This window comes from Ursus arctos, unplaced genomic scaffold (genome assembly GCF_023065955.2).
Source record: "Ursus arctos isolate Adak ecotype North America unplaced genomic scaffold, UrsArc2.0 scaffold_12, whole genome shotgun sequence".
Classification (NCBI taxonomy): Eukaryota; Metazoa; Chordata; class Mammalia; order Carnivora; family Ursidae; genus Ursus; species Ursus arctos.
In genome coordinates, this window is record NW_026622786.1 from 63,889,650 (window position 1) to 63,904,679 (window position 15,030).

The following is a 15,030-nucleotide window of genomic DNA, read 5'->3' on the forward strand; positions in this document are numbered from 1 at the left end:
AATTACTCTCTATCAATAAATCAATCATATTCTTAGTCATCATTATTACTTAACATAAGGCCAGAAATGGCTGAACACTGATTCCCAAACTTTCACTATGAAAGACATGTTTATAAAGTTGTTTTTTTAATAAAGGTATTTATTAAATGAAAATTTGTTTTCCAATTTTATCAGGGCCCTCTGGTGAGTATGAAATAGCTTTATTATCACACTGTAGAAGTCTATCTAGCTAAAAGCCAAAAATATTGAAGTGCCTTCCTTAGATTGGACAGCTCTACTGTATGAATTACTTTAGAGGTCTCAGGATAAGAATTACTGCCTCAAAAGTCATGAAAAAAAATGTTACTACTAGGTACCTGCTCTTGCAAAGCTTACAATCTCATTGGGTGAATAAAGTCAATTCATAAACATAATGAATTAAGACAACAAGTACAGTTACGTATGAGACATTGAGGGCAGAAAATTTATGGAGAAGGTAGTATCCTAGGATTTATGTTTTGTAATTTTGGGTGAGACAAATATGAAACATAACATAAGGCTTATTTAAATTCATATTAGGTTTTTTTCTGTTGGCTGCAAATGCTCTTGACTAAGCACTTTCTAATTCAAATATTTTTTAAATTCAAGAGTGACAAATCAGCCTTTCATTAGGAAGAGATTTTCCTCAGTTTAGAATTACAAAAGAACTTCCCAACAGGAACTGTTCCATAATGGGAGATAGATTCCCTAGACATGTGTATGCTTCTTCCGATATTTCTGAAAGAAACAACAGAAAATGCAGAATCCTCATCAGAAAACTTAATGCTTACTCTCTGGAAAACTGGAGTCTGCCCACAGAACAGTTCAATGATGGGTCACAGATTCCTTGAGTGAAGTAGGAAGCTATGTTGACAGTAGGGTCCACAAGTGAAGGGAACACCTCCCCACGAGACTCAGAGAAGCTTTGTGGCTGACAGCCATGTTCACCTGAACATTATCATCTGCCAAATACATTTAGGGGCAGGACTCTAGCCCCAGGATTAGCCAAATCTAGCTGTACATCTGAGCTGCTGGGACAGATCTATAAAAGCAAAAAAATCTCCATATCCAGGAAGCGGTATGGTATTTTTTGGGGAAAAAGAAAATCACAAATTATGGAGTCACAGAGGTATAGTTCTGAATACTAGTTCAATCACTATTATGTGATTTGGGGGTAAGTTATTTGACTTCTGCGAGCTTCAATATCTGTGTAAAATGGGGGAAATTACAAATTTCAGACCTGTTGTGAAGAATAAATGATAGAATTTATACAAAATGCCTAACAGCACATGGCACAGAGTGTGTTCTCAAAAATTTGCAACTATTACTGTCATAATGTACATATACATATAATGATGAGCCAAATATTATAGGATTTTCTTTGCTTTATCAAAGATTTTAGAGTAAGATTTGTATAATTTTTCATCTTTTAACCTGGGGGAGGAGAAAGGGAGGTAAAAGAGATGGAAGATTTTTTTCCATCTATAATGGAGAGTACTCAATATCATTCCTCTAAAGTTCTAATAAGAGCACAATGCTTATGTTTCATAAGATTGCCCTGGGGCATACAACTCAAAGGTAAAAACTATGTTGGCTTGGTACTCAGGCATTCATTCATTATCCCTTTGGGGATCTCCCTATTAGAGACTGGATTATTTATGGATAATCTATTACTGGTTATTTTTCCACAGATATTTACCTTTTTGCTTCTACCACCTAAAAACCTTCTCCTCCCTGTCTCAATCACACTCAGATTCCTCACTACACCCCTTTATATTATAAAATATGTGTTATCCTGTAAGCATCTACTTTCTTTAAAATTTTTTTCTAAGGTAAATCTCTATCAATCCTAACGAGTGATTTAGTTTAGACTGTCAGGTACCACCTCGTCTACAAACAAGCAGCATTCCACAGGTGTAGATACCGGCAAAAATAAAACAGCAGGAGAATCTGACAAAGACAAGCTTTCATTGAAAATTTAATCTGGAGCTCTTGAACTCATAAAGTCTGTTATATATTTGTTTATACAGGTACTTCTCTATGGGAACATTCAATACAATGAATCCACTGAATTAATTCTATAAGCCTCAAGACCACTACAGAATCCATATAAATAAAATAGATACCCATTCTTGCTTCTGAGCTTAAATGACCTGGCAAGAATGTCAAAGGCTTGTATCAATAGCTTACAAAGCGATTTTACATGACCTTGATCAGATAATCATCAGATCAGTGCCACCAGGTTAACAGAGCAGGTATTATTTCCCTGAACTTTGGGATTTTTATTTCACAGGTGAAGAAACTGAAGGTTAGGAGTAGAGGTAAAGCGACTCTCAAAAGACACAAGGTAAAATGGCGGCAAAATGAGATCTAGAAAGCAGATCTTTCAATCTCCTAGTCTTCCCATATATCATACTGCCTTTAAAATATATACACATATATAGTAATTTGCAATTTTCCATCTTAAATTTGTAATTTTAACTTTGTTCTTCAAAGTGCTTACAGCCATCTTTAAATTCAATTCAAATACAGCTTATTATCTATGCAACAGCTTCCTTTTGTTTCAAAGCATGTTTATCCTCACAAATAACTCAAATGGAATTCCAAACAAATGGTTCAAGTAATATTAATATTCGTGAATATTAACATATAACTAAACCTCAAGCTATCAAAAGAATTTGGATAGTCCCTTGGTGTTCTTTGTAATAAATAAACTGCAGTTAAGCATGAGTACTTCCTTTAAGGTCATTTCCTCAGTTTACAACATCCGTGAGATTTACCATATAACTTCAGAAAGTTCAAGAGGCAGTTTATTGCTTTTTTAAGACATGGGACTTAGAGAAGATACAGCTGAATTCAGACCTGGGTTCAGCCACTAATCAACTATGTGTTTGATCTTTGGCAAGTTACTTACACCCTTGGTGACTCTCAGTTTCCTCATGTGTAAAATGGGGACAAGAACAGTATGAATCTCACAGAGTTGTAGTCAAGAAGAAATGAAATAGTGCACATTAAACAATGAATATGGCCTAGCATGCAGTGAGTGCTCAATAAATACTGGAGGGGTGCCTGCGTGGTGCAGTCCATTAAGCATCCAAATCTGGTTTCAGCTCAGGTTGTGATCTCAGGGTTGTGAGACTGAGCCCTGCATCAACCTCCATGCTCAGCGGGGAGTCTGCTTAAGACTCTCTACTCCCTCTCCCTCTGCTCCCCACCCTGAGCACGCATACTCCCGTCTCTCTCTCTCAAATAAATCTTTTAAAATAGATAAATAAATAAATACTAGATATTGGTCTTAAATCACCTCTTCATAACTACTTCCACTTTACTTTCTCATTGGTTGAAAAATTACTTTGCAAAAGCAGCAACACCATGGCTCCTTTGCTCATAGACAGATACAAAATAAATTTAATTTACCAAAAAGATTCACAATTAATTGTAAAAAGAGACTAAAAATCCAAACCATGATATGACATCTTTAACTCGAAAAATACGAGAAAATTATTGACGATAATGAAAACACCAATGAAGTCCCTCCTTCCCTGGAAACACACTGGTTAGGAAACATTTTTTTTTCTTCTTCTTATTTTACAGATAAAAAAGTGACCTGCTTCAGAAATACTGAAGATTATAAGCTGTGTAATTTTTATGGCCATGAGAAATAATAGCAAGCCACTAAAATCTGAAACAATTACTACACATTGATTAATCAATCACACCTTTACCACACGATATGTACTGTTAAGATACTGGTCCAAAAAAGAGAAAGAGATACACATATTAGTAAAATATGTTCTAAGATATACAAAACCTGACAGACTCCCAGTCATTCCACAAATATTTACAGGATACCTATCATTTTTTAATAGATGTCTTATCAATTATTTATATTCTTTGAGAGATTACTATTTTAAAATCTCTTTTTTCCCCTCCTGTAATCCACCTACAATTTTTCTTCAAAATATTTGTGGGGATTGGGGCGCCTGGGTGGCACAGTCGTTAAGTGTCTGCCTTCGGCTCAGGGCGTGATCCTGGCATTCTGGGATCGAGCCCCACATCAGGATCCTCTGCTATGAGCCTGCTTCTTCCTCTCCCACTCCCCCTGCTTGTGTTCCTTCTCTCGCTGGCTGTCTCTATCTCTGTCAAATAAATAACTAAAATCTTTAAAAAAAAAATACTCGTGGCGATAGAAAATTGGCAAGAGATGGTGGTTTAAAAATGTCTAAATACATTTTTTTCTAAGTTAATAGTGAGTATGCACCTATACTCTTAGACTGAAATAAACCTCCACATTAAAAAAAAATCGAACTCCATTGTATTTGAGGCCTATAACTTTATTAGTGACATTACAAAATTATTAATAAAAATAAAATTAAAAAATGATTGCAGTTTATTAATAACCTACACATTATTAATACGGTACCTTAAAATTTACTTTGCCTTTTGATAAATCTATATAAGAAATGTAAGTTAACCAAAAGTTCATCTGGGTTAACTCAGGCGACCACAATTTAAAGATACAAAATAAGGAAGATTTCAGTAGAGTAGGTGACAAAGAGAAATAGTTAAAAAAATTTTTTTTCAAAGATACAAAATTACAGAAACTTCCCAAATAATCTGCATGAGTGACCCATGGTATTTCTTTCTCAAGGATCAGAGACACTTGAGGCCTCAGAAACACTCTTACTTAGGTTGTTTTTGTTTTTGTTTTTGTTTTAAATTTTTGTATTCTATTTTTTTTATTTTTATTTTTAAAGATTTTATTTATTTATTCGACAGAGACAGAGACAGCCAGAGAGAGAGGGAACACAAGCAGCATGAGTGGGAGAGGAAGAAGCAGGCTCACAGCAGAGGAGCCTGATGTGGGGCTCGATCCCAGAACGCCGGGATCACGCCCTGAGCCGAAGGCAGACGCTCAACGACTGCGCCACCCAGGCGCCCCTACTCTTACTTAGGTTGACCTCGATAGTATTTACTCTTGTTTCCAAGTCCCAAGGGGAACAAGAAGTCAGGAATAAGCACAGCATTTTTATTAATAGAAGTGTTCTCTCAGGACTCCTTTCCTCCAGGTACTTTTCCACAAAATGACAAACAAAATTACTCCTAGAGACATCATATCAATTTACTGATTCCTTCAATCCACAGGTTTTTTTATTAAGCTTCTCCAATGTGCCAGACTATTGTTCTAAAGGCTGGCACACAGAGTTCAGCCAGATAAATCTTGCCCTCACAGAGCTTATATTCTAAAGGAGGAACACAAACAACATCAGTTAGTAAAGTTAGTAGTAAATGTTTTGAAGAAAATAAAACTAGGAAGGTAATGTAAAAGATTGATGGGAAAAGGGGAGAGAATACTTCCTTAGCTTAAGAGGGTCAGGGAAAAATCCTTTGAGGCAGAAACATTTGACAACAGACCTGAATGAAGAGAAGATACCAACCAGTTAAGATCTGCAAAGAATAGCATTCCAGGTCTAGGAACAGTAAGTACAAAAACCAAGAATTAGAAATAAGTTTGATGGGTTCAGAGGTCACAAAGGTGATCAATGTAGATAAAGCTACAGTAAGAGCAGTAAAAGATAAGGTCAAAGAAATCTTTAGGTACTAAGTCATATACGATCTTGTTGGCCAAAGGCATTTGGAGTTTATTCTAATTGTAGTGGAAAGCCTCCAGAAGGTTTAAAGCAGCTTCAATTGGTCCACAAATATGCTCTCAATTCACAAGGATTAGATTTAGGATACCCAAAGAACAGCTGAAAGATAAACATGTCTGCAAACATAAGGCTGCACATGACTGAAGAGGAACAAAAAGCATTTTTCAAAGATAAAAATGATTTCACTTGCAAGGTTAATATTTACATTCTCTGTTTATAATTTTGTTTTCTTGCCTTGTTCCAAAGTTAAATCTAAAAGCTGAAAATTAGTAACAGTGTAAGCCTTGTTATGTCCATGTAAATATTAATCAATTCACATTAATATTCCTCTTAAATTAATGAGTTTTTTGAAGAGAGAATGTACCCTAGGATCCAGCATAAAAGGCAAAGAAAGATTACCCAAAACAACAGTTCAGAGATCAAGATTGATTTGAGAGGCTCTAACATGAAAAAGGAGTTCCAAAAGAAGACAATGTTGGGAATGAAAAAGAAGTAATATTCAAAGAGATAATAACCAAGAATTTTCCAAATTAAAGAAAGAAATGTGTTTTCAGATCAAAAGTACACTTTTGGCACTAGACAGCAAAAATAAAACTAAATCCCCATATATGTACACATATAGATCAATGGAATAATAGAGAAAGAGATCTATACACAGAATACAAACTAATATTCAAAAACAATATCAAGGTAATTCAATGGCAAAGGATAGTCTTTTTAACAAAGTGTGCTGAACAATTGGATATCCATAAGCAAAAAAAAAAAGAACTTTTGAGTCTTACCTCTCTGTACGGGCCAAGGGCAGGCTGCCCCTCAGATGGGCCACTTTGACATGAAGATTATTTTGGGTTAAAAAGCTATTAAAACCCAGCAGATTCAGGAATAGCTCTTTACCTCTCACACAACTGCCTACAAAAAATTTAAATAAAGGACCTGATCTGGGAAGAAAGCTATCACCACAGATAACTACATTATACTTTGAACTAGGTATGGCAGACATGAAGGAACCTACACAGGCCTGCTTGATCAAAGTTCTCTATGTCACATTGTTTCTGGGTGGCCCAGAAAACATTTGAACATTAACTCTTTTCATCTTCCTGTGAATTGCATTCCTTCCCTCTGAAGTCCCAGCCCCCTACCACCCCATTTTCCTTAGTTCAGAATGACATATATACCTCACTTTGCCTGTCTTTGGAATTTCCATGTCTGTATGGACTCTGCATATGTATGAATTAAATTTTATTTTCTCCTATTAATCTGTCTCATGTCAAGTTGATTTTTAGTTCAGCTAGAAGACTCTTGACAAGAACAGGAAATTCTTACTCCCCAAAACCTCACTCGCTGTGCAAATATTAACTCAAAATGAATTATAGATCTATATGTAAGAGCTACAATTATAAAACTTCTAGAAAAAAATATAGGAGAAAATTTTTGTAACTTTGGGTTAAGGTAAAGATTTCTTAGGAAACTAAAGTATAAAGTATAAAAGAAAAACTGATAAACTCGACTTACCAAATTTAAAACTATACTCCTTGAAAGACAGTTAAGAAAATGAAAAGACAAGCCATGCACTGGAATATAATACTTGAAAAATGCACTATCCAATAAAGGACGTGTGTCCAAAATTTATAAAGTACTAAAAACTCATTAAGAAAACTCAGTTTTTAAATGGGCAAAAGAAGAGTTACAGATGACAAATAAGCATATGAAATGATGCTGAATATCATTAGCCATTAGGGAAATGCAAACTGAAATTACAATGAGATGCTACAACACATTCATTAGAAAAGCACACACACAAAAATTTTTTTAAGGCAATATCAAGTCTGGCAAGGATCCAGAATAACTGGAACTTTTCATACATTGCTGGTAAATGTATAAACTACAACATGTACATACATTCAATCATATGGATGAATCTCAAAAGCATTATGCTAAATGAAATAAGCCAAATACAAATGTGAGATTCCATTTATAAAACCTTCTGGAAAATACAAAACTATTGGGAAAGAAATCAGATTGATAGTTGCCAGGGGCAGAAGGTAAGGGGAGAGGATTAAATACAAAAGGACATGAAGCAGGGTTTAGACATGATGGAAATGCTGTGTATGCTGATTTTGGTAGTGGTTACCTGACTATATCTGTTCATCTACACGCACTAAACTGTATGTCTGGAAAGGTGGATTTTACTGTATATAAATTATACCTCAATAAACCTGACTACAAAAACTCACAGAAAACTTTAGTAACAGACTTGCACAAAATTAAGGATAAAAAGAAAATCCTAAAAGCCCAAGGCTGAAAAAAAAAAAGAAAGAAAAAAAACCAGACTGAAGGAGATGCCAAAAGACAATGGAGTCATATCTTCAAAGTACTTCCTAAGGGGAGGTAAAAGGAAGAAGGTAAGGAAGGAGAGAACAAAGAGAAAGGGGAGGGGAAAAAAAATCTGTTAACCTGAAATTTTGTAACCAATGAATTATTCAAGAGGGATGGTAAAATATAAAAATTTGAGCCATACAAAGGCTAATGGAGTTTACCAACCACAGAGCTCCCCTAAGAGAACTACTAAAAGGATGTATTTCAGCAAGAAAACCAAGTCCAAATGGAAACATAAGATACTAAAACAACAGATATGGAGAAAATAAAATGGCAATTTTAGTAATTTTGATTGAACTGAATAATGATAGTGATCTTTCATACTGACATTGAATACTGAATTGATAATATAAATAAAATCATTTTTCTTTTACAACAAAAGGCAAAACAAACTATAGGTAACAACGGTAAGACTCCTTTAAGTGTAGGGTTAGGTTGTGTGTTCGAGACCTTTTCCTGGTTGACCCATTCATTCTTTAGAAGGATGCTCTTTAGCCTCCACCTATTTGAGTTCTTTTTTCAAAGCACTGTGGTCCGAAAATATGCAGGAATGATCCCAATCTTTAGGTATCAGTTGAGACCTGATTTGTGACCCAGGATGTGATCTCTTCTGGAGAATGTTCCATGTGCACTAGAGAAGAATGTGTATTCTGTTGCTTTGGGATGATGTTCTGAATATATCTGTGAAGTCCATCTGGTCCAGTGTGTCTTTTAAAGCCCTTGTTTCCTTGTTGATCTGCTTAGATGATCTGTCCGTTTCAGTGAGGGGGGTGTTAAAGTCCCCTACTATGATTTTATTATTGTCGATGTGTTTCTTTGATTTTGTTATTAATTGGCTTATATAATTGGCTGCTCCCATGTTAGGAGCATAAATATTTACAATTGTTAGATCTTCTTGTTGGATAGACCCTATAAGTATGTATGACATAGTGCCCTTCCTCATCTCTTATTAAAGTCTTTGGTTTAAGATCTAATTTGTCTGATATAAGGATTGCCACCCCAGCTTTCTTTTGATGTCCACTAGCATGATAAATGGTTTTCCACCCCCTCACTTTAAATCTGGAGGTGTCTTTGGGTCTAAAATGAGTCTCCTGCAGACAGCATATTGATGGGTCTTACTTTTTTATCCAATCTGATACCCTGTGTCTTTTGATTGGGGCATTTAGCCCATTTACATTCAGGTTAACTATTGAAAGATATGAATTTAGTTCCATTGTCTTGCCGGTAAGGTGACAGTTAACTGTATATTGTCTCTGTTCTTTTCTGGTCTATGTTACTTTTGGACTTTCTCTTTGCTTAGAGGACCGCTTTCAATATTTTTTGTAGGGCTGGTTTGGTGATTGCAAATTCTTTTAGTTTTTGTTTTTCCTGGAAGGTTTTTATCTCTCCTATTTTCATTGACAGCCTAGCTGGATAAAGTATTCTTGGCTGAATTTTTTTTCACTTAGTACTCCGAATATATCATGCCAGTCCTTAATGGCCTGCCAGGTCTCTGATACTTTATGTGGAAAACCCAAAAGACTAGAACTGCTAGAACCCCAAAACTGCTAGAACTCAAACAGGAATTCAGTAAAGTGGCAGGATATAAAGTCAATGCACAGAAATCAGTTGCATTTCTATATACCAACAACAAGACAGAAAAAAAAGAAATTAAGGGTTGATCCCATTTACAATCATACCCAAAACCATAAGATACCTAGGAATAAATCTAACCAAAGAGGCAAAGGATCTGTACTCAGGAAACTACAGAATGCTCAAGAAAGAAATTGAGGAAGACACAAAGAAATGGAAAAACATTCCACGGTCATGGATTGGAAGAACAAACTGTGAAAATGTCTATGCTACCTAGAGCAATCTACACATTCAATGCAATCCCGATCAAAATACCATCGACTTCTTTCACAGAGCTAGAACAAATAATCCTAAAATTTGTATGGAACCAGAAAAGACCCCAAATAGCCAGGGGAATGTTGAAAAAGAAAACCAAAGCTGGTGGCATCACAATTCTGGACTTCAAGCTCTATTACAAAGCTGTAATCACCAAGACACTATGGTATTGGCACAAAATCAGACACACAGATCAATGGAACAGAACAGAAAACTCGAAATGGACTCCCAACTCTATGGTCAACTAATCTTCGACAAAGCAGAAAAGAATATTCAATGGAAAAAAGACAGTCTAGTCTCTTCAACAAACAGTGTTGGGAAAATTGGACAGCCATATGCAGAAGAATGAAATTGGACCACTTCCATACACCATCCACAAAAAAAGACTCATAATGGATGAAAGACCTAAATGTGAGACAGGAACCCATCAAAATCCTTGAGGAGAACATAGGCAGCAACATTTTTGACCTCAGCCACAGCAACTTCTTCCTAGACACATCGCCAAAGGCAAGGGAAACAAAAGCAAAAATGAACTACTGGGACTTCGTCAAGATAAAAAGCTTTTGCACAGCAAAGGAAACAGTCGACAAAACCATAAGACAACCAACAGAATGGGAGAAGATATTTGCAAATGACATATCAGATAAAGGGCTAGTATTTAAAATCTATGAAGAACTTATCAAACTCAACACCCAAGGAACAAATAATCCAATCAAGAAATGGGCAGAAGACCAGAATAGATATTTCTGCAAAGAAGACGTCCAAATGGCCAACAGACACACGAAAAAGTGCTCAGCATCACTCGGCATCAGAGAAATATAAATCGAAACCACAATGAGATACCACCTCACACCAGTCAGAATGGCTAAAATTAGCAAGTCAGGAAATGACAGATGTTGGCAAGGATGAGGAGAAAGGGGAACCCTCCTACACTGTTGGTGGGAATGCAAGCTGATGCAACCACTCTGGAAAACAGTACGGATGTTCCTCAAAAAGTTAAAAATAGAGCTACCCTATGACCCAGCATTTGCACTACTGGGTATTTACCCCAAAGATACAAATGTAGTAATCCGAAGGGGCACCTACACCCCAATGTTTATAGCAGCAATGTCCACAACAGCCAAACTATGGAAAGAGCCCAGAGGTCCACTGACAGATGAATAAAGAAGATGTGAGATAGACAGATAGATAGATATACATACACGGTGGAATATTATGCAGCCATCAAAAAATGAAATCTTGCCATTTGCAATGACGTGGATGGAACTAGAGGGTATTATGCTAAGTGAAATAAGTCAATCAGAGAAAGACAATTATTATATGATCTCACTGATATGTGGAATTTGAGAAACAAGGCAGAGCATCATAGGGAAAGAGGAAAAAATGAAACAAGATGAAACCAGAGAGAAAGACAAACCATAAGAGACTCTTAATCTCAGGAAAAACTGAGGGTTGCTGGAGTAGAAAGGGGTGGGAGGGATGAGGTGGCTGGGTGATAGACACTGAGGAGGGTATGTGTTGTGGCAAGCGTTGTGTATTGTGTAAGACTGACGAATCACAGATCTGTATCCCTGAAACAAATAATACACTGTTAATAAAAAATAATAATAAAAATAATTTAAAAACGTTATTAAAAAGATGCATATATCTAATCAGTATAACACAGTTTTACACCTTTCACCTATAGCTGGGCATTTTGGTTACCTCTAAATTTTTGTGTTAAATTTAAGTAATACTGCAATAAACACTTTCATGTACAAAGTATATTTTACTTTTTAGATAATTTTTTTGGCACAGAATCTCACAAGGGGAATTACTGCATTTAGAAAGTATGACTAATTTATGGTTTTAATATATTTATAAAATATTACCATGTAATACATGAAAATAATTTTTTTTAAAGATTTTATTTATTTATTCAACAGGATAGAGACAGCCAGCGAGAGAGGGAACACAAGCAGGGGGAGTGGGAGAGGAAGAAGCAGGCTCATAGCGGAGGAGCCTGATGTGGGGCTCGATCCCATAACGCCGGGATCACGCCCTGAGCCGAAGGCAGACGCTTAACCACTGTGCCACCCAGGCGCCCCACATGAAAATAATTTTAATGCCCTGGTCAACCTCACTTCCCTTTCCAAGCCTTGTTCCTCAGAGACAATCTCTTCTATTATTCATTTGTTATAGTTATTATACTACTCTTTCCCTATTTACCAACCACAGATATTGTTTTTTTTACTTCCTGTTATGATAATGAGAATGCAGCTCAACCACACCACTTCTTACCTACTCTGTTAAATCAGAGGAGGTTAACTTTGTAATTCCAAACAATACACATAAATATATTTCTTCTCTCTCAACTTATAATAATATGTCTTTTTATTAGTATCCTCAGTCTTTTCCAGTACCTAGGCATTTACTTTTACATTGGTAGGGCTAACAATACTTATAGCTTATCTTGAAACCATAATAAAGTTGCCCATGCCAATGGTTTTTAAAACTTGAAAATTAAATAAAGAATACTTACATTATGATTATATAGATGTTGTTAAATGAAGAAACAAGTAGTAAGTTATGATTATGCTTCCTTCTACCAGGTACCAATATCATGACCCCTAAGCCACTCAAAGAAAAATATTCTTACATCATGGTCAATGGATTATCTTACAACTCTGATTCTAGCCTTTCTAAAATAATAAAAACCACACCAGGTAAAGTACTAAAATTTTTATTTCCTTAAGCCTTGGCAAATTCTAACTTGCCATCGATACCAAAGTCCAATGCCAGGCTTCCAAATTTATAACTATTATTTTGCATCTGAATCCAAAAATTTATCATCTTTTTTTAAGATTTTATTTATTTATTTGACAGAGAGAGAGCGCGCGCACAAGCAGAGGGAGGGGCAGAGGGAGAGGGAGAAGCAGGCACCCCGCTGAGCAGGGAGCCCTATACAGGGCTTGATTCCAGGACCCTGGGATCACAACACGAGCAGAAGACAGACGTTTAACCAACTAAGCCACGCAGGCACCCCTCATTTTTTTTTTTTAAGTAGGCTCCACACTCCATCTTGGAGCCCAACATGGGGCTTGAACTCATGACACTGATATCAAGACCTGAGCTGAAATCAAGAGTTGGATGCTTAACCAACTGAGCTACCCAGGCAACCCCCCAACTTTTTATTGTCTTATAAAGGGTGCAGACTAAGTCATAAAGCATTCCCACCTGCCAGAGCATCCCGATAAAGCTGCACAAAATGATTAAAGATATCCTTCGGCAAACACTTTTCATCCGGCAGACACTGCAGAAGAATGACTATCTCAGACTGACCCACTGCATGCATTCCCTTGGTTGTGAAGCACCAGCACTTCCTGTTCACATCTATGAATGGAATAAAAATATAAAAATAGAGACACTCTTCTCAATCCTTACCTTTAAAAAAAATGCACAGAAATCTGTTATAATACAGCAAAGGACAAAATAGGTTATATTGAATCTGTACAATTCAACTGTGAACTATAAATGCACTGAGCCAAAGAATCATTGTAGAAAATAAAACATACGAACACCTCTGGTTTTAAGCAAATACTTAGAAAAACAATGGGAAGTAAAAGAAGTAATGGTGAAAGAAAATGCACTTAAAACTTTTAACTCTTATTATTAAAAGGTATGATTATTAAAACATCTTATTAAAAATAAATAAAACTAGGTATCCTAAGCTATAATGATTAAAGAATATATTCCATCTATATTTTTTAAAAATTCACAAAATAAATAAAAAAATACACTAATTAATTCACTTTACCAAGGGAAAAAATTACTTATCTAGAACTAGAAAGAACAACAATAAAAGCCAATATTATAGCTTTGGATTCAGGTTGTGGCCTAAAGAAAATATACTTTTATATACAGTTTCTAAATTTAATTTGTGACTGAAAGATTCTAGCTTTTCATTTAATTTTTTTAAAGATATTATTTTTCAGTAATCTCTACACCCAACGTGTGGCTTGAACTTTACAATCCTGAGATCAGTAAAGAGTTGCGTGCTCTACTGCCTGAGCCTGCCAGGTGCCCCAAGATTTTAGTTTTTTAAATTATAGTCCTTTTTGGGGTAAAATTCTAGATAAACAGCAACATGATTTTACTCGGTTTCATCCTGTAAAAAGTGGTGAAAGAATGGCTTTTCTGGACTATTTACTTCCACTTCTCCACCTTAAGGCACTGTAGAGTCCCAACAGCACAAACCATATGTAATTAAAAATTATGTTCAATCTTACTTTAATCATTTGTACTCCATACGCAATAGGATCCCCAAAGGAATTGAAATAATATTCAAATATAATTATAGATATCACAATGTAAATCAAAACTAATAAAAGTTCCCTTTCTTTCACTTTGGGAATTGTTACATTATATACCTAACCAGGAAGCACCCGGCACAACTATATTAAGACAGTGTACACTTAAAAAAAAAAAAAAAAAAGACAGTGTACACTTCAGGAATTCTGGGTTAGCTATTTTCTAAGTGTCACTTATAAACTAGATATGGTAAATTGAAATTTCACGAATTATTTTAAAACCTAATCCTAGAAGGAAAGGGGGCAAGCCATTAGTCACTGGCCAAATATACAAGGGTACAATTAACAAGTAAACTAGAACCTGCACTCTTTAATACTGAACCTCAAAGGAAGTGGCATATAGGTGCTTCTGGTCTCCAAGGCCAACTTAAAGTAAGTACCCAGTGGGAATTAGAAGACAGTTCCCGAGTGCTCTTCTGCAAAACTGCCTATTGACATTCATCCAGGATAAATGCATTCCCTACTTTCCAATACCATCCTAGAATTAAGATTCTAATTTACTGTCCTCTTACTCATTCTGATGCTCAGAAGCTAGCCCCAAGAATTAAGAAGTTTCTTCTGAATCTTAACTTATGATGTATTGAAGTTTTACTATGCGTTAGCTAACTAACACTTCTTTCAAATAAAGGTTTGTACATGATTAAGGTTTCTGCGATTTAAATCTAGTGTGTAGGGGCGCCTGAGTGGCGCAGTCGTTAAGCGTCTGCCTTCCGCTCAGGGCATGATCCCAGCGTTCTGGGATCCAGCCC

At 35.8% G+C, this 15,030-nt stretch overlaps 1 protein-coding gene across 3 annotated transcripts in view; it reads right to left on the bottom strand.

Annotated features, from left to right (window-relative positions):
* The window catches only part of ZFYVE9 (zinc finger FYVE-type containing 9), a 170,865-nt gene that overhangs the window by 43,841 nt on the left and 111,994 nt on the right, over positions 1–15,030 (bottom strand). For all 3 annotated transcript variants that reach the window (XM_044383877.3, XM_026498096.4, XM_057310792.1), the window contains one exon: positions 13,149–13,304. In XM_044383877.3, coding sequence (XP_044239812.3) covers positions 13,149–13,304 — 156 coding nt within the window. The remainder of the gene's footprint in view (positions 1–13,148; positions 13,305–15,030) is intronic.